Source organism: Vitis vinifera, chromosome 6, assembly GCF_030704535.1.
Source record: "Vitis vinifera cultivar Pinot Noir 40024 chromosome 6, ASM3070453v1".
Taxonomy (NCBI): domain Eukaryota; kingdom Viridiplantae; phylum Streptophyta; class Magnoliopsida; order Vitales; family Vitaceae; genus Vitis; species Vitis vinifera.
In genome coordinates, this window is record NC_081810.1 from 2,944,621 (window position 1) to 2,964,026 (window position 19,406).

General features: G+C 33.6%; 1 protein-coding gene across 3 annotated transcripts; it reads left to right on the forward strand.

Annotated features, from left to right (window-relative positions):
* The first annotated feature begins 3,892 nt into the window (after positions 1 to 3,892).
* Positions 3,893 to 18,039, forward strand: LOC100255238 (protein TRAUCO). Of its 3 annotated transcripts, none has more exons than XR_002030357.2 (4): positions 3,893 to 5,004; positions 8,457 to 8,696; positions 9,726 to 9,836; positions 14,861 to 18,039. XR_002030357.2 is itself a non-coding variant. In XM_002282594.4 (3 exons), exons 1-3 carry the CDS (start codon positions 4,101 to 4,103, stop codon positions 9,776 to 9,778), a joined length of 1,197 nt encoding a protein of 398 aa, XP_002282630.2. In that variant the 5' UTR covers positions 3,893 to 4,100; the 3' UTR covers positions 9,779 to 11,035. The 3 variants fall into 3 exon arrangements, 1 of the variants encoding a protein (XP_002282630.2); XR_002030358.2 differs by lacking the exon at positions 14,861 to 18,039 and adding an exon at positions 14,362 to 14,716; XM_002282594.4 differs by lacking the exon at positions 14,861 to 18,039 and having other exon boundaries at positions 9,726 to 11,035.
* The last annotated feature ends 1,367 nt before the right edge of the window (positions 18,040 to 19,406 follow it).

A 19,406-nucleotide genomic window follows, 5' to 3' on the forward strand; every position in this document is an offset into this window, starting at 1 on the left:
TAGGGTATGTTTGATTGGTGGGATATGGTAAGATAGAATATGTATATGCTAAAATATTCGATGAGATATGTTATGTTATATTATATTTATATTTAATTTATGAAATAAAAAAAATATGAAATATATATTATTTTTAATGTTTAAAATAAAAATTATATTACATTCTAATATTTTGTATTTAAAAAATGAAATTTCTCTTATATTTAATAATATTCATGATTAAAATATTTAAACTTTACAAATAATTTTTTTATATTATGTTATTCAATATATATATAAAAAATTATATATCATATATTAATATTATTTTATAAATATTTTGTTAGCTTTTTTTTCTAACCATAATTTTAATTTATAATAAAAAAATTATTTTACAAAATAAGTATAAAAAAAGATAAAATTTTGATAAAAAAAAATGTCAACACACTGGATATGCATATATCATATTTTAGTATGAAATTAACATATCCTATATAGAAATGAAAAAAAATATGGAAGATAATATATCTCACCACTTATCATATCCTATATTATATATGGTTAATTAAACATGACATTAATTTATTAATTTAATATTATTACCCGATTTTGGTTGCATTTGTATTTTATTTTTTATTTTTTTAAATCTAATAGTATATATACATTTTGGGTAGGGCATGGTAACAAGCATTTTAAATTTTATTAAAATACAATATTGAAATATAATCAAATTAGTGGAAAAGACAACTATGAAATCCAATAAATTTATCATTTTGTTTAATGAAATTTTCAAACCGGATCGTCTCAAACTTCAATTTAATTTCTTAACGATGGTATAAATGAAACTGAACTCATTTAATTTACATTTTATTAAATGAATTCTTTTTTTGTTTGGAAGTGAAAATAAAATTTTAAAACTAATTATTAATAGTTTTACTAAGGCGTTAGTTTTTCATTTTTGGTTTCAACTAGAAGCCAATGTTCTTTTTTTTTTTAAATTATTTACAACAAATTGAAAAAATTAATAATAAAAAAGAGTCATTATATAAATATTGAGGGATCTACCATGTCTCATCATGTTACTTCTGTTATAAGCATAATAAATAAAATTAAGGATAATTTAATTTATTCAATTTGATATCACCGAGACCATTCTGTTTGATTACTTTGGTGAATACAAACACATTAGAATATATCTCATGGTATACTAATTTTCATTTTAATCAATTTTTTAGATCTATAGTATATATATGAATATGAAAAGCCAACCAAAAATTGCATAGCCTGTTATGTTCGTCTCGTGAAACAATTGTGTTACAAAAGTTTAGCTTAAGAGAAATAAAGTTTAAAAGCTATTAATCCATAAGCCTAATAGCGTAACATTCATCACAAGTCAAACATGCAATAAGAATTCTTAGGCAAGACAAAGAGGAAAAGTCTTAATACATTAAGCAATCCCGATATGTGAACTAACTGAAATAGACTAATTTAAAGTTATCTTGATCCCTAAGCTACATGCAAACTTAATCATGTGTGAGGATTAAATCCATAGGCCAAAAGCCCAATAAGAAAACAAGATCAAAAGCCTAATAAACCAAATATCATAAAACCTAGCATGCAAAAATTAAACATCCTTGAAGGAAACATAAAATATTCTCTAAAGGAAAATCACGAGTTCTTAAACTTGACAACTCTAATATCGATTGTTAGAAAATTTTAATTTTCATAATACAAATCAAATTCTAATTTGACATAAACTATGAACAACAAAACCTTGGAACTATATAATTTTCACATCATAATTAAGAAAAGACATATCTTGATTCATAAGTAATCTTTTGAAAATAAATTGATCGTAGAAAAGCAAAGATGAAGACAACCATGTTTTTATTTCTCGACCCTTTTATGATGATCAACACTTTCAGATGAAGAAAAATCTATATATATATAAACCAATTTATCCTACTTTCCATCAAAACAAACAAGTAATTATCGTATTCCCTTAAAATTGATCATTAGGATTTTTAGCTTGTAATTATTTATTTATTAAACCAAATTGGGCACATTTATCATATCCAAATAAAAGTGACACATGAGTCACTTTATAAAATACGCTAACAAAATAATACTCAATCCAAACCTAATCTACCCTACGGTACTCAATTTAAACCTAACTAAACTTTAACTTTCATGTTTGAGTGTGTTAGGTTTTATAGGTCAACTTCCATTGAATTGAGTCAAAGATGCCCATAATGTTTGAAAAAAAGTTCAAACTAAAATTTAAATAGTAAATAGAAAACATTTTATTATAATAGTGGAACAAATTATTTGTCTCTAGTAAAATTAAATAGTATATACTATAATTAAAATTTAATATTTTTAAAAAAAAATTAAAGAATAAAATGAATATTATTATATAAAATATTATGAATTATAAATATTATAAAATATTAAATTGAGTTTAAATTAGGCTTGGATATATAAACTTTGACTCGAGGTTAAATTGAAGTAAAGTTGAAAAAGTTAACTCAACCCAACCTAAATACTAAAACTAATTGCTTAAACTTGTTTAAAAGTTAGATTGAATTAGACCAACTCTAGGGTGTGTTGGTTTAGTTGATTTTTAAGTAAAAAATTAATTGAACTAACACAATCGATTATATGTGATAAAAACCGAATCAACCAAATTTAGAGTGAAAAATTGAATCAAATCAAACCAAGTATTTTAAAGTCAGTTTGATTCGGTTTTCATGAACCAGTTTTGACCAAATTTAAGGTCAGTTTAATAAGGTTTTTTAGTTCTTAGCATAATTGTAGATTTGTGTTTATTTTGAACCTAAAGTCCATTAATTTGAGTTTATATTAGGTTTTAAATCTAATTTGTTTTTAAAATTAATTAAAACTAATTTGGATTTGATGTTAAAAATATATTGAATGCATTTAGAATTAATTTGACCATAATATAAAAACAATGAATTACTTTAATAAAATTTGATACAAAGAGAAAATAAAAAACTTATCAAATATCAATCAATTATGTATAAGTTTTAATATGTCGGTTCAGTTCAGTTTTTATCAGTGATGAGATAAAGATAAATAAATTGAAAACCAAACTAATAAGACAATTTTCAAAATTCTTAAATCGAACTTACCTTTTTTATTATTGAAAACCAAACTTTTCAAACTATTATGATCGGTTTTAGTTGGTTTGAATGGGTTTGCTGACTTTCTCAATTTTGCTTACAACCTTAATTAACTTGACTCAAGTTATATCCACATTAGCCGATAAAAAGATACCAATGGGGAAAAGAATATGAATGAAAAAACACATAAAAAGATGATTTAAGGTTTTATTTTGGTGATGGCTTTCAAAATCAATATTTAAGCAAATTTTTTTAAAAATAGTTTTTAATTGTTTTAAAAATAATATTTTATTTGTAAACTCCAATATAGAAAATGATTTTTCTAACCTATTTTTCATGAAGGTATCATCTATTTATGTGCAAAGCAAAAATTCTCAACTTATTTTTTCATCTTTTCAATTGTTTATAAGATGCTTTGTACAAACCACCATAAATTTATTCTCAGAATTCAAATTTTTTTTTCCTTAGAAAAAATTTCTCAAAGAATTAATTCCATTTGAAAATTTGTTGAATATATATATATATATATATATATATATATATATATATATATATATATTTTATAAAAACATAACAGTTTTCAAACAGCTTTCGCCTGAATTCTCCCAACCCAATTCAGATGTGATATTTTCTCCTCATCCAAACACAATAATTTTGAAATAGGATATAAAAATACTTTATTCATTTTTTAATCTAATTTTTTATTTTTATTTTCATTCAATCGCTTCTACTTTTTCATCTTTAGTTAAATTTTCTCACAAATTTTCTTGAAACCAAATACAGGTTTGGAGATGGCCGAGAAACCCTAAAGCCCAATATTGAGAAAGCCCAGTAAAAACAGAACCCCAAAAATGCAACACTCACCCCTCTGATCTGTAACTCCTGATCTCCACTACTGCCACTGCTCTCCCCCTGTGAAATCCAATTACAGAAACCCTAACAAAATCTAACCCTAAAAGTCTTCTCTCTGTCTCCACCATGGACGACCTACGGGCCACCTACAGAGACGAAGACGAAGAAGACGACGATTGCGCCACCACTGCAACGGCTACTGCAAACGGCGTAAAGCATGAACCACCCGAAGACCACGACCACTCCGACGAATCGAAGCCCTCTTCGGATGATGATGAGGAAGACCCGCCTCCCAAGAAGCAGAAGCAACTCTCCTCCCTCAATGCGCCAACACTGCCGGAGGAGAACCAAGCAACGGAGCAAGCCATCTCGATAGCCGCAGCAGCGGTGGGGGCGACGGAGACGCCGAAAATTGCGAAGAAGGCGAAGAAGAAGAGCAATAATGTATGGACGAAATCGACCTCGAGGAAGGGGAAGAAGAAGGCGAAGGCAACTGCGAATAATGCCCCAACGGAAGACCCAGTTTTAATAACCCCAGTCCCAAGGTTTCCTGACAAGAATGACGATGCTCCGGATATGAAAATATGCCTCTCGAAGATTTACAAGGCGGAGAAAGTGGAGCTGAGCGATGATCGAATGCGTGCTGCGAGCGGGAAAGGTTATAGAATGGTTAGGGCTACTAGAGGGGTTGTGGAAGGAGCTTGGTATTTTGAAATCAGGGTTTTGAAGTTGGGGGAGACAGGGCATACGAGGCTTGGATGGTCGACGGAGAAGGGGGACTTGCAGGCGCCAGTAGGGTACGATGCAAATAGTTTCGGGTATAGGGATATAGATGGGACTAAGGTGCACAAGGCATTGAGGGAGACGTATGGGGGGGAAGGGTATGTGGAGGGTGATGTTATTGGGTTTTATATAAATTTGCCGGATGGTGCAATGTATGCTCCCAAACCACCGCATTTAGTTTGGTATAAGGGGCAGAGATATGTTTGCGCAACCGACACCAAGGAAGATCCTCCAAAAGTGGTGCCTGGTGAGTAGTTGTTTTATTCCTTAGTGCGGGTGTTCTTATGCTTATATTTTTGCAGATGTTATTCTTTTTGCCTATTCTTTGGTGTTTCATTGCTATAGAGCTTGTTCAGCATACTTTTGATACAATGTGGGTTATAACTTTTGCATGTTATCCAAGAATGCGAGTGTTCTGTAAGTATTCTGTTTACATTTTTGTGCATATGTGGTTACAGAACATGTGGAATTATGTTTCTAATTGAATTTCTATTGCAAAAGAACATAGTTTTTGCAATGAAACAATGTTATGGGTTTTTTCTATTGTTGCCATTATAATTTTTTGTTGTTATCTTCATCTTGTTGGTAGGAACTTATCTTTTATTTGTGTCCTTGACTGTTTTAACAGTATTAACTTCTCATTGAGATTGAAGAAAGTAAATACTTCTGTGAGGTCTATGAGCATTAAAGGGTAATTGGGTTTGTAGTAGTGCATGTGCAGTCAATTTTATATCTTTAATTTTAAATTGTAAGAATTAGTGAAACTGGTGGCAACCTAAGTTGTATCTATTATGTCTGATCAAGGGCATTTTTTTGTCTGGCTCCTGCCAAATTATATATATATGACAAGCAAAGAGGCAAATTTTATAAATGGCAAGCAAGGATGCTATACACGAAGGCATAGAGGGCATGTCTAGAGGGTGCCAAATGCAAGACCCCAAAGGGAGAGCACAACCAAAAAACAAGCCCTCCATCCCTCACCAAGAACCCAATCAATCTACACAATCAATAAGAGACATTGAGCCTACTTCTATGTACATGCTATCCCATGACAAAAGATTACTAAGGAATGAATGTTTCAATGCTTGAACCGGCTGCTCCCTTCTGACAAAAGATTACTATATGTATATAAGACAAACCTGTGTTGGTGCTTCACTTTGTTCATCCTCCCCCCCTCTCTATCTATAGAGCCAGCTTTGTATGTGCATCTACTGGGGGAGGAAGGGGGTGGTTGTTGGGTTCGGTTTGGGGTGGCTGAGTGTATATATAAGGGTTTTGTTTCATCTTTATACCTCCTTCCATTGCTATAGTATAAGACCAAGTTGAAGGTGCCTTAGAAATCTATTACATGTTTTGAACTATGGAGTTTTTTCATTAATAGTGGGCAAATTTATCTGTAGATCCGTATGCTTCGGGTTGCCTTTTAAGCACCCTTTTTCTAATATATCTTCTGTGGGTTTATCTATCAAAAAAAAATTTATCTATAGATCCTTCTCTTGTACCTTTATTATTATCAATACATATATTGTTTCTGATAATAAAATAAAATAAAATAAAAATTTATCAGTAGATCCTAGTCTCATGACTGCTGCCATTTCCAGTCATATCTCAATCTGGATTGAAACATTTAGAATGGGAAGACAAAAGTTTCACAAGGATGCACATGAAATCCATGGAAATTTGAAATATGAACCATTTTTAATTTAATATGAACCACTCTAATGTTGTGTGTTAGAACTTAAAATCCAAATGAAGTCATTTGAATAATGGACATCTAGAACCAGTTGAAGGCTCCCTTCTTATAAAAAATTCATAGTATCACCCTTGAAAGAGATCAGAAGGTAGCCTAAGAACCTTATATCTCCTTCCTATGGAACTTAATCTCTTCTCCATAACCACAGCCTTGAAGTATGATTTATCTGTAAATTGTCCTTTAATCAGTTTCCAAGTTATTGCATCCATCTTTTCCTTCATAAATGTGGTCCAAAAAGTAGTTAACTGCCTTTATTTTCGAGTACCAAAAAACCCTTGTGAACCTTGGGTTCCAGTGGCCCTGTCTTGGACCAACATAGTTCTGCCAATGTAAAGAGTTTTATCCTTGTAGCACCTTAAGTTTAATCAAACAATCATTTTGTTGGCTTTGTTTGCACATGAATAAATGATGATAACCATCTTGATGACTTTACCACTCCTCATCCTCCATATTGCTCCCTGTACCTTGCCAAGAATGCATATCAGATGCATCCTTGTATCTTGGTCCTTAGGTCATACAATGAACTACTTGGGCTAAAAAAAAATATAGAAATATCTTTAAGGTTTGATGGGGGATTTCAAGAGGTTGGATTTAAGTGTGCCAAATTGGTTGATTTTAGTGGTTTGGATGTTATGAGGAATATTTCAGTACTGTAATTTTTTTTTTTTAAGTTTTCAACAGTTTAAGAAATTGAATTTGAGTCTTGATGGATTGTTGCATTTGTCAGGATGGTTCTTTAGTACTGTATTTTATTTTTTAAGTGTTTAGCGGTTTTAGAAATTGAATTTGAGTCTTGATGGGTTACTGCATATGGCAGGATGGTTCTTATGTGGTTTCTACTTTACGGTTTTATGGATCCTATTAGTTGTTCTCATTGTGAGAATGAGATCAAATGATTAAATATTAGAACGGAGTTTTGAAAGAGCTCTTTCTCTCTCTCACGACCAAAAAAAAAAAGAAAAAAAAATGGAAGTTTTGAACTGCTCTGTGCTGTCAACTATACTTTCTTTGTTACAATAATGTGATGAAGTCACTTCTGTCCACCCCTTCAAAAAATCCAAACTTCATAAAAATGACAGTTCATCAACTTCTAACCAAATCTTGAAGGCCATTATTTGAAAAAAATTTCATTCAATTTGGATGTTGGATTTCCAAGCCCTCAGTTTATGTGCTCATATTTCCAATTCACTAGGTGATCCTCCCTTTCCTCACTCCAGAATATATCTATTTGTGGCTTCTCCAGATTTTGGTAACTATTCAATGCAGATCAACTATGCCTTAAACCCTATTTTACTGACTACTTTTCAACTATATGGATCTTTGTTTCCATTCTACAATTAAGGGTAAAATGAACCATAAGGTCAAAGAGGGTAGTGGATCAAGGTGTGTAAAGAAAACAGAAGCAGGAAAAAAGGAGAGCTGATGAAGATGTGTCAATAAAAAGGAGGGGGGGAGAGAGGGGGACATAGAAGAAAGAGATAAGTAGCAATCATGTGTCAAATACTTCACATTGGCCTTCAGGTGCCCTTTTCTCTCTTTATATATATCATTTTTCTGTAAGTTTACTTATAAAAAAAATGTGTCAAATACTTCACAACATGCACTCTCCTTTGCCTTATGCCATGCAAAATTGCGTCCATAACTTGTTTTTTGCACTATCAATGGAGATAAAGTGCATGTTGTTTGTAACATATGTGTTTCCTTTCCACAAATTGAAGACTTTTTTTGTCTCTTAAAATGAAAATGCTGTGTGCTTCACATATTTAAAATGAAAATGCTGCTTTCTTCACTATATAAATGACATTGTGTCTGATTGGCTGAGTCTATGTTATCGTAAGTGTGGCTGTTTCTTTCTCTAAATCTAGAAAGCAACTGAGAACCTGTATTTGTTGCTTTGAAAGAAGCATTTTTTTCCATCATATGTTTATAATTGATTTTCTGTGTAGGAAGTGAGATATCTTTCTTCAAGAATGGGGTATGCCAAGGAGTTGCTTTCAAGGATCTATGTGGTGGTCGATATTATCCTGCTGCTTCAATGTATACTCTACCCAATCAACCACATTGTGTGGTAAAGTTCAACTTTGGTCCTGATTTTGAATTCTTTCCGGAGGAACTTAATGGACGCCCAGTCCCAAGGCCCATGATCGAAGTTCCTTATCATGGGTTTGACAGCCAAACTGAAAATGGTGTGTCCAATGAGAAGAAACATTAGCAAGCAACAAATTCTTTACAAATTAGTATTCGGAGGTGGAAGATGGATCTTGAGTTTAGCATTCTACTGTAATTTTGATCTGTTAAATTATTACTGACTAATGAATGGAGGAGTTGTGTAATTTCAATTTTTTCTTTGGAATACAAGGAAAACAGAATTATTTGACTGAATGCAAATCCTAGAGCTTACTATTCCCCTTATTTTTATTATATTTTAATAGATTTGCTTCTTGTCATGTTTACATGTACTCTTATGTTGGTTAAAATTCATTTTGTACTGATTGCATGGTACCTTACAATAATTCTTATGAAGTTTCTGACTGGTCTGTTGATTTGTAGTACTGAACACCTGAACTGACTTCTGGATTTTATTTATTTGATTTGATTTGATTTGATTTTTGCTTTAAGGATATTGGGGCAGGCTCCCTATTGGGTAGCTTGTCTTTGCCTTTACACTCACACCAAAGAAAAGGGTTTCCATGCTTATAATAGGTTTTGGTAACCCTTTTTGTGCACTTGCAGTTAGATGGCAGGGTATTTAGTCCTGTATTTCTCTTCAGATCCAACCAAGGCAGATTTGTCCATCCTTCTAGTATAGAGATGGTGGTGGTCATAAATTTGTTAGTGTTTTTCTTTACTAGTTTCACAAACCCAAGGGAGAAGAACAGATAAGTATTTGATCTATGTTTCTTGAATATTTGATTTGGTCCATTTTCAAGCATTCTTTCATGTTTAGCACTTTGGAATTCTTTTTGTACTTGAATTTTCCGCTTTGTTAGGGTTAAATCCCATATTGCACCCTAGGGGTCCATGATGAAACATAAGAACAAAAAACAAACATCTTCTTTCTTACAACTGTCTGACCAAAACACTAAACTCCTTGCTTCCTTCTGATTTTATTGTCTTAGTTTTCTTGTGTTATTAATTTTTTCTTTCAGGGAAAGGAAGGGCAGTTTTCTGGTGGCTGATTTGATATATAATTATAACTTTCTTTTTGATGGCAGGTGATAAGGGGTTTCATCCAAATGTGCGTTTTGTTGAATTGGTCATGAGCTAGGTTGAAAAATTGCAGAGGTAGCAGAACTAATCAGTTCAAAAATGAGGAAAATGCTCAGGTTGGTTATATTGTAGCTTTTGCATATCTGTTAGGAGACTTGGTTTTGTTTTTCACCTTATTTTGGTTATGGAATTCTAAATGGGGGTAAGAGTAAGGCTTTCTCCTTGAGTAAAGAGGGATGGGTACTAAGTAAAAAAAACTTTTTACTGCTTAGATCTGCCATAAATTTTGGAACTTTGTTTGTCCATTGACTCTTTTACCTAACTATGATAAAAAATGCATGACACAAGTAAGGAGCATAAAACTCCAGTCTTGGTAAAATAATAGATTTAAAAGGATGCCCAAGTCTTGCTGCAAGAAAATATGTGACTCTACAAGGTTTGAAGGTGTGCATGGAAGCTTAAGTTACTTAAAGCTCAATTTAAGATGTGAGTGTGAGTGCCTTCGCTTCATGCTCTGAACGTCCAACTAATAGATTCTTATGGACTTAGGCAGAATTGATCGAATTGAACAAGAAGGGAATTTAAATCTTGATCTAGTTTCGGAAAGGACCTTAAGAAGGAAGGAGTTAGAGGATTTGTTATTGAAGGAAGAGGTACAATGGAGACAAAAATCTAGGGTTAAGTGGATTAAAGAAGGGGATTGCAACTCAAGTTTTTTCACAGAGTGGCCACTGGAAGAAGAAGCAGGAAGTTCATAAAGTCTCTGATTTCTGAGAGGGGGGAGACTTTAAATAACATTGAGGTTATTTCTGAGGAGATTGTAAATTTCTTTGGGAATCTCTATTCCAAACCCGAAGGTGATTCTTGGAAGATTGAAGGGATTGATTGGGCCCCTATTTCTGAAGAGAGTGCAATTTGGTTGGATAGACCGTTTTCGGAAGAGGAGGTTCGAATGGCAGTTTTCCAATTGAATAAGGAAAAGGCCCCTGACTCTGATGGCTTTACTATAGCAGTTTATCAAGAGTGTTGGGATGTGATAAAAGAGGATCTTATGAGGGTGTTTTTTGAGTTCCACACTAAAGGGGTAATAAATCAAAGTACAAATGCGACATTCATTGCTATGGTGCCTAAGAAAAGCCAAACTTTTAAAATCTCAAATTATAGACCTATTAGTTTGGTTACAAGTTTATATAAGATAATTGCTAAGGTCTTATCAGGGCGTTTACGCAAAGTTCTACATGAAACAATCTTTGGCTCTCAAGGAGCCTTTGTGGAAGGGAGACAAATATTGGATGCTGTATTGATAGCCAATGAAGTGGTGGATGAGAAAAGAAGGTCAGGAGAGGAAGGGATAGTTTTCAAAATTGATTTTGAGAAGGCCTATGATCATGTGGATTGGGGCTTTTTAGATCATGTGCTTCAAAGGAAGGGGTTCAGCTAGAAATGGAGATCTTGGATGAGGGGCTGTTTATCTTCTTCTAGTTTTGCTATCCTAGTTAATGGGAATGCAAAGGGTTGGGTTAAGGCCTCTAGAGGTTTGAGACAGAGAGATCCTCTTTCTCCTTTCCTTTTTACTCTAGTAGCAGATGTTCTAAGTAGGTTGATGATTAGAGCTGAGGAAACTGGGATAACTGAGGGTTTCCTTGTGGGGAGGGATAGGACTAGAGTGTCCTTGTTACAGTTTGCTGATGATACCATATTTTTCTCTAAAGCCTCTTTGGATCTTCTTCAAAACCTTAAGATTATCCTTTTGCTTTTTGGGCAAGTATCTGGTTTAAAAATCAACTTAGAAAAAAACACCATTTCAGGTATTAACACTAGGTAGGAAATGTTGTCTAGTTTGGCTTTGGTTTTGGAGTGCAGAGTGTCAAAGTGGCCTTTGTCTTATTTAGGCCTTCCTTTGGGAGGAAACCCAAAGACAATAGGATTTTGGGATCCAGTGGTTGAGAGAATTTCGAGGAGGCTGGATGGGTGGAAAAAGGCCTATTTGTCTTTGGGAGGGAGGATCACTTTAATTCAGTCTTGTCTGTCTCACATCCCTAGCTACTTCCTCTCCCTCTTCAAAATCCCTGTATCTATAGCTTCAAAGATTGAGAAGATGCAAAGGGATTTTCTTTGGTCTGGGGCCGGGGAAGGGAAGATAGATCACCTAATTAGATGGGAGGTTGTTAGTAGACCAAGGGAGATGGGAGGTTTGGGCTTTGGGAAGACTTCTATGAGAAATAGTGCCCTCTTAGGGAAATGGCTTTGGAGATTCCCTAGAGAAAGGAGCGGTCTTTGGCATAAGGTTATTGCGAGTATATATGGGACACATCCTAATGGATGGGACGCCAACATGGTGGTTAGATGGTCTCACAGATGTCCTTGGAAGGCTATTGCTCAAGTTTTCCAAGAGTTCTCCCCTTTTGTCCGCCTAGTGGTGGGCAATGGGGAGAGAATTCGGTTTTGGGAAGATCTTTGGTGGGGAAACCAAACTTTGTGTTCTCAATTTGCTGATCTCTACAGAGTTATTTCTGTGAAAAACCTTACTGTCTCAAATGTCTTTGACAATTCCTTACCATTGTTTTGGAATTTTAACTTTCGCCGCAATCTAACGGATTCAGAAATTGATCTCCTTCAGAGATTAATGTCCTCCCTTCATTCTGTGCTTCTTTCCCCTTCTTCTTCAGACTCAAGAGCGTGGTCTTTGTCTTCGTCAGGCTTGTTTTCAGTGAAATCTTTTTTCTATGCCTTGTCAAAAGATTCAAATCCTTTAATGTTCCTTCCGGCCAAGTTTTTATGGAGCTCAAAAGTCCCTTCAAAGGTTAAGGCCCTCGCTTGGTTAGTAGCACATGGGAAGGTAAACACTAATGACAAGTTGCAATTGAGAAGACCCTACAAAGCCCTCTGTCCTCAATGGTGCATTCTTTGCAAAGGAAATGGAGAGTCGATTGACCACCTTTTTCTTCGTTGTCCCGTTACCATTGGACTTTGGCACAGGTTGTTCAATCTAGTAGGTGTGATTTGGGTCCCTCCAAGGAGCATTGAGGACATGTTGGTTATTTCTTTTAAAGGCTTGGGGAACTTATTAAGAGGCAAGACACTTTGGCAAATTGCTTGCCTTACTTTGATTTGGATGGTGTGGCAAGAAAGGAATAATAGAATCTTTGAGGATAAAGGGAGAACGGAAGAGATGGTTTGGGATTTGATCCGGTTTTATTCTTCTCTATGGGCTTCTTGTACTGAAGCTTTTAGAGGAGTTCCTCTAAGCATTCTACAACTCAATTGGATTGGGGTTTGCGTTTCAAGAGTTTGAAGATTGCTGGAGTTTCTTTTGTTTTTAGAGTTCTATTGTTGGGTGTTTTTCCTTGGTTTTTGTGTAGGAAGGACCTCTCATCCTTCCCTTGGTTTTTTTCTCTTTCTTTTGTCTCTTTTTTCTCTCCTGTATTTGTTCTTTTATTAATATAATCTTCTTCGTTTCTGATAAAAAAAAATAAAAATAGTTGAAATCTGTGTTTTAGTTTTTAACTACGCATAGAGGGGTTTTGCCTATAATTGGAAGAGAAGTTATGTCTTGTTATGTTTTATTTTTTATTCAATTAATACTTCTGTTCAAATTGAATACATTAGTCAATCTTTGTTCAACCTTAAGATTGTCATCAATTATGCATTTATTCTTATTATTATGTTTTCTGGAGATTTATGTCAAAATGCATGCCAAGTAGAGTGTGAAAAAAAAGGGGGAAGGCTCTATTTCCATGACCAAACTTTGAGATACAGACCAGCGAAGAAGTGAATGGGAAACAAGACACTAGGGACATGCAAGATAGATCAATGTGCATGTGAGGGGTTGCATTTGCTTGTTAAAATGCTGGTTGAGTTGCTGTGATTGGAAAAATGAGGGTTTTATTTTATTTTATTTTATATTATTTTTTGTCTAGTTGAGGTAGGTTGTATAGATTGCCTATCAAAAAATTAGGTGGTATAGATTGGTGATTAGGGAAAATCAAGCTTGTAGGTATTTTTGGAGGATGCAAAGCATTATTTCATTATTATCCTAGAGGGTGTTCATTTTTGAGAGTGGATTTCCATGGCTTCCCAGCTGTTTAGGGGTGTTGTTGAGGAGAGTAGGGTTTTGGGTTTGGAGAATAGTATATCAGGGAAAGGGCCTTTAGCTGTGCTGCCAAGATCAAACAGGTTGTGTTGGTTTAGAAGGGACTGAGCTTTGCTGTCTTGGTGAAGAAGGATCCAGTGGTGGTTGGCTACTCAGATTTGGTTGAGTTGGATGTAGCGGATACATTTAAAGAAGATGTGACATCTTTAATGCTGTCTTGTTGGCCATTGAGATAATAGTGGTTGGTGACTCTACCAGAACATCTTGCTTTAGAAATATGGGCTAATAGTGCTTGGTTGCTTTAGAGTGTTTGCTTTTTGGGGGTCCAAAATCCTCCTCTGGTAGTCCCTACAAGAAAAAGAATCCCTCCTTGCGTTTGTTCCTCTCAATGTTTTCTTCTGCATTGGTAGTGAATCAAGTTTTGAAGAATGGCAGATTATATATATATATATATATATGCCACTATTTCTTTCTTTCTTTTTGATAGAATATATGCTACTATTTCTCAATGCTTGGATATTGAAAAAATGTTCGTTTTTGTGAGGGAGTTCAAATGAAGGAAATTTGGTCCATTTCATTGGGCTTTCGATTCATTTATAAGATATTAGCTATTGTTATCTCGTGGGTGTCTAAAGAGGAAAGAGGTTCGTGGAAGTTTGATGGGAGGCTTTGCCAAATCATTGATGCTGTTAGAGGGAGTTGGGATGCTCTTCTCTTGGTCTCTGCCTAACTACTAACGTTGCTGGTTTGTTAGCTAAGAAGGGAGCTAAACAACTATTTTTTTGTAGGGTGTTTTTTTTTTAACCCTTAAGCTGCATAGAGCCTTTTCAAATTGCACATAATTTTGACTCTAGGTTGATATTGCAAAAATATTCAGTTATCTCTTGAAGTAGGTTACACAAACTTTTCTTGTACTTATTATTATTATTATTTTTGATCAAATTTTGTATATTTTGAAATGGTTTCTTGTCCTTCATTTGTACTCATTAATTCATATCAATGGATTTATTGTTTCTGATAAAACTAAATGTTTTGATTCTTGTGCAGGTATGGTACTAATTCCTAATGAAATCAATTTCACGTCTATCTGGAATCTTTTAGGCATCAGATAAAGACATCGTATCATGGGGTCTGATAGGGCAGTAAGAGAATTATGTTGGCTTGGAGTAATAGAAAATTTGTGAGGTTAGTAAGCATTTGGGTTTGAGGTTATGAAGAGGAAAATTTGGATTTTTTTTATGGACAATGATCTAGATGGGGGTAGAAGGTTCTTGCTTGGTAAAAAAAAGGATATGCGCAAGTTCTTAGAAAAATAAGTGGCTGCAAAAGCTTTCCTTTTTGGTGAATTATGGAGGGTGTAATAGATAGGACTTGTTGTTCTATACTCAGGTCTATCATTGGTGTTGATGAAGCTTAGAATTATTCCTTGGAATGTTTGAGGTATAAACAATAAGGGAAAGCATAAGTCCATTGAATCTTTTCTAAGGTCAAATAAGATTAATTTGGTGTGCATTCAAGGAACGAAGATGGATTATATGTCTTTGTTTTTGGTTGGAAGCTATTGGGTTTGCTTCTTGGAGTGAGGAATTACTAAATGTGAGGATTTTTTTTTTTTTTTCTAAGCCGGGGTTTGGTTTCTGGTATTTTTTGATAAGAGGGTGCTGGGTTTATTAGGAATGGAGGAGAGGGTGCTGGATTTATTGGGAATGGAGGAGAGAGTGCGTACTCTCTTTCTCATCGTTCTAAGAATTGTGAAGATGGATTTTAGTGGGTAATTCAGGAATGCATGACCAATCTTAAGCACAACAAGGATGGATATTTGGTAAGGGTAACATTAGAGGGCTGTGGAATGATCCAGGTGCATTTTGATAGTTTTAATGTGTTCTATTTTTCTCTTGATAGATGGAATTGTTTTGAGGATCTCCTTAGCTATGAGAGACTCTTCAAACTTCATTGAAGGTTTCAATTTATTGGATATTTCTTCTTCTATTGGAACATACACTCGGCATGGTAGTCAAAGAAGGTAGTCATTTGTCTTATTGGATATTTCTTGCTCTCTATGAATTGGGGAGAGCATTTTTCTAATGTTTAAGAAAGTTTCTTTCACAGCCTATATTATCATTTACCTTTCTCTTTTATTGGTCAGAAATGGAGTTTCTTTTTAGATTTTGGAGTATGTGGTTGAACAAAATTGGTTGTGGGGATTTAGCTAAGAATTGCTTGTGGAGCTATGAGTTTAGTGGTTGATGGAGTTTTACTTTTGTTGTAGAGAAAAAGGAGTTGAAGGATGATTTAGAAAAAAAATGAATTACAATTGTTTGGAAATGTATCTATTCATAAAGCTTGTGCTTTGGAGTAAATTAGGTTTTTGGATAGTAAGAAGAATGGGCTTTTGTGTATTGAGGAGTTCGAGCCTAGGTGTTCTATGTTGGCATTGAGGGGGCTGGCATTAAATTTATTGGTGTGGCTAATAGGGAAGGTTTAATAAAATTGTTTGATGAGAAGGAGGTTTTGGTTCTTTATTTGACTTGATCAATGACAAAACCCATGTGTGGGTAATTGGTTGAGAGATCATCAGCAAAATTGTTGGCTTCATTATAAGGTGATTTGATGAGGTTCCATAGTGACTTGCATATGCATCTTTTGGTGCCTAGCAAAGGTGGCAATGAGGACATCAAGGGCCTTTGGCCCATTAGTTTTTAGTTGGATGTTTGTGTTTGTGTAAGATGCTGACTAATCAATTTAAAACAAGGTTCAAAATCTCGTCCAAGCTCAATATGATTTGGTTGAGTCGTATTCACTTGGTCCATGTCCAATACAATATTGATAACCAAGTTTAGTATTTTTTTGAATTGCCATGTGAATTAGCCAACTCGGAGATAACTTTATAGTTTCGAGACAATTCATGACTCTGAAATGTTGTAGAGATTGGTGTTGAAGTGGGTGATGGTTGTGATGCCTTTTTCTCTCAAGCATGGTGATGGTGAACCTTCTCTTTGCCTTTAGGTATTTTCCAAGAATGTGGGAAGGAGAGGGAGGAGTACCATTCCTTTGGGATCTTCTTTATTACCACTCCTTCATCCATGGCATCTCACAAAGTGGGAAATGAGTATTACTGGGGTAATGGGTAATTACTATTTGAAGGGGACATTATCTTAAATGAACAACCCATGGGAATTGGGTCATTGGGTTAAATTGGCAATGGGTATGGATATTTGATAGAAATTTGGGCATCTGTGCATTTAGATCAAGTTCAGAGAAGAAGGTGGTCTTTAGCAAATCAATGTTATCTTTTCCAAGTGGAGGAAGAATCTATAGACCACATCCTTTTGCACTGTGTAAAGGCGAGTTTTATGAGGGTTGCTCTTTGCACTTTTCAGGGTGTCTTGGGTGCTTCCCTTATTGGTTAGAGAGACACTTTTGGGTTATTATTGTTCGTTTGTGGGCAAAAAACGTAAGAAGATTTAGAGAGTCGGGTCCTTATGCATCTTTTAGACGATTTGGAAGGCAAGAAATAAGATTGTTTTCGATGATGAAGTGCTTTCGATTTAAAGGTTAAAAAGTTATTTTGTTTGCTTTCTTTGGTTGGAGACTAAAATTTTTATTAATGCTGGTTCTTTGATGGTAATTGGTTTCTTTGATTGGTTGGGCTCTTGTTGAGGGTGGTGATGTTCTTGCGCCTCCTCTATTGTAGATCCTTCCCTTGTTGAGTGTAATTCAACTTAGTTGATTGTTGATTTGCACCCCATAGGGTAGGGTCTACAGGACTAGGAGTTGTCACACTCAAAGATGTAAAAAATACTTCCTAAAATCATTATGAAACACACTTTTAATAAATGATTCTTCCAAAAACCTTTTTAATGAAAATGCTTCAATTGAAAGTGCTCCAAATTGAAACACCCTGAGATGTACAAAATATTCTTAAAAATTATGTTAAAAAATTAAGTGCCCCTTTGGTAACACCTTACTTCATGATTGCCTATGTCATGCAACGTAACATGCCATGTTGAAGACAAGTTTAAAAGCGTGAGGTATTTGCAGGGTTGAATAGCATGTTAGTGCAACAATGACTTGGTAGTGATTTAAGGGTGGTAGCACATGTGCAGGCACATGCAAGGTGCTGCATGGCTAGCTTAATTAAATAAAGTGTGAGATTTTATCAGGTTGAGATTTTTCCTTTGAATATGTGTAAATGGCACTCCAAAGATATGACATGGAGCTTCGGACACAAGTAACATTTCATTTGTATACTTTCAAACTATTTTACAAATATAAATAATTTTTTTTACTATCTTAAAAATGATGTATAGTTTATTATTTAAATTTCAGTATAAATGTATAAAATGTAAAACTATAAAGGTTATTTTATATGAATTCAACTCAATACGACATGAATTTTATTTATAGAATTTGAATAACCCTATAACTTGAGGCTAATCCAATCAACTCAAATCTAATCTCAACTTGACTTAAGTCTAAAGAAATGAGAAAATTAAGCTTAAGCACTTTGGGTTAAAGGTGGGATTGAGTTGGGGTTCGGGTTGTATGCATATTTAATTCAAATTACATGTAATATAATTCATGCTAGTTGCGACCTTAATTTTAACTATAAATAGTTTCTTTATTTTTATTTGAATTTTTAAAAAAATATTCAAAATCTTTTGGCATTTTAACTTGTCATTCAAAATCAAAATTTAGGAATGATGAATTTGATTGAACCATTCGTATTATTAATTTTATTTTATTATCATCAAATCTTGACTAATTTGATTGTTTCATTTGTTAATACATTTAAATAATATTAAAAATATCAAATATCTTGCCCAATACAATAAAATAATATATGAGGCTAAATTGCCCAACCACTCCTCTCTTTTCGCATGAAATAATTAATATTTTTAATAAGTAATACTTTTCACAAAATCATACATTAATAAACCAAATATTATCCAAAATTTCTTAAAAAAAATAGAATACTTGTCAAAATAATAATAATAATAATAATAAAATATTTCTTTAAGAGTATTCCAACTTGGTTATACTTATAAAGGAGGAAAATGTCGCGATATTTGGGTGATATATTGCCTGGTCAACGCGGGTCAACGGAGTCAATGTGCTACAGTGTCCCCGCTACAGTGCACCTCCCCAAACAAATTGCTTCCGAGGGGATTTGAACCCCAAACCAAAAGGTTTGGAGTTCAGCCTTCTTGCCATCTGGGCTCGTTCTTATGATTTAAAGTGCATTAAACATATATATACTTAAAGTCCTTATATAAAGAAAATGTTAAAAGAATATTTTAAAGAGCAAATTAATTATAATTATTTTATAATTAAAAGCAAAATTTTCTTTTAATTAATTACCAAAAATATAAAAATTATATAATTTTCTTCATAATGTTTTTAATATCATTAATAATTAATTAAATATTAAAAAATTATATATATATTATAATTTATTTTATATTGTTTAATACAATTGAATTAAATGGATCATATTTTAATATTAATATATATTTTAAAATTAGACATATTGTAATCAAATATCATAATATTATATGTAATTTAATAATAAATGTACACTTATAAAATTCAT

What these genes read in the sequence shown, in the direction of transcription:
- LOC100255238 (XM_002282594.4), top strand. Translation starts at nt 4,101, where the DNA reads ATGGACGACCTACGGGCCACCTACAGAGACGAAGACGAAGAAGACGAC. An exon ending in TCCTCCAAAAGTGGTGCCTG is followed by an intron (nt 5,005 to 8,456) that starts GTGAGTAGTTGT and finishes TTTTCTGTGTAG; the next exon opens with GAAGTGAGATATCTTTCTTC. An exon ending in TGACAGCCAAACTGAAAATG is followed by an intron (nt 8,697 to 9,725) that starts GTGTGTCCAATG and finishes TTTTGATGGCAG; the next exon opens with GTGATAAGGGGTTTCATCCA.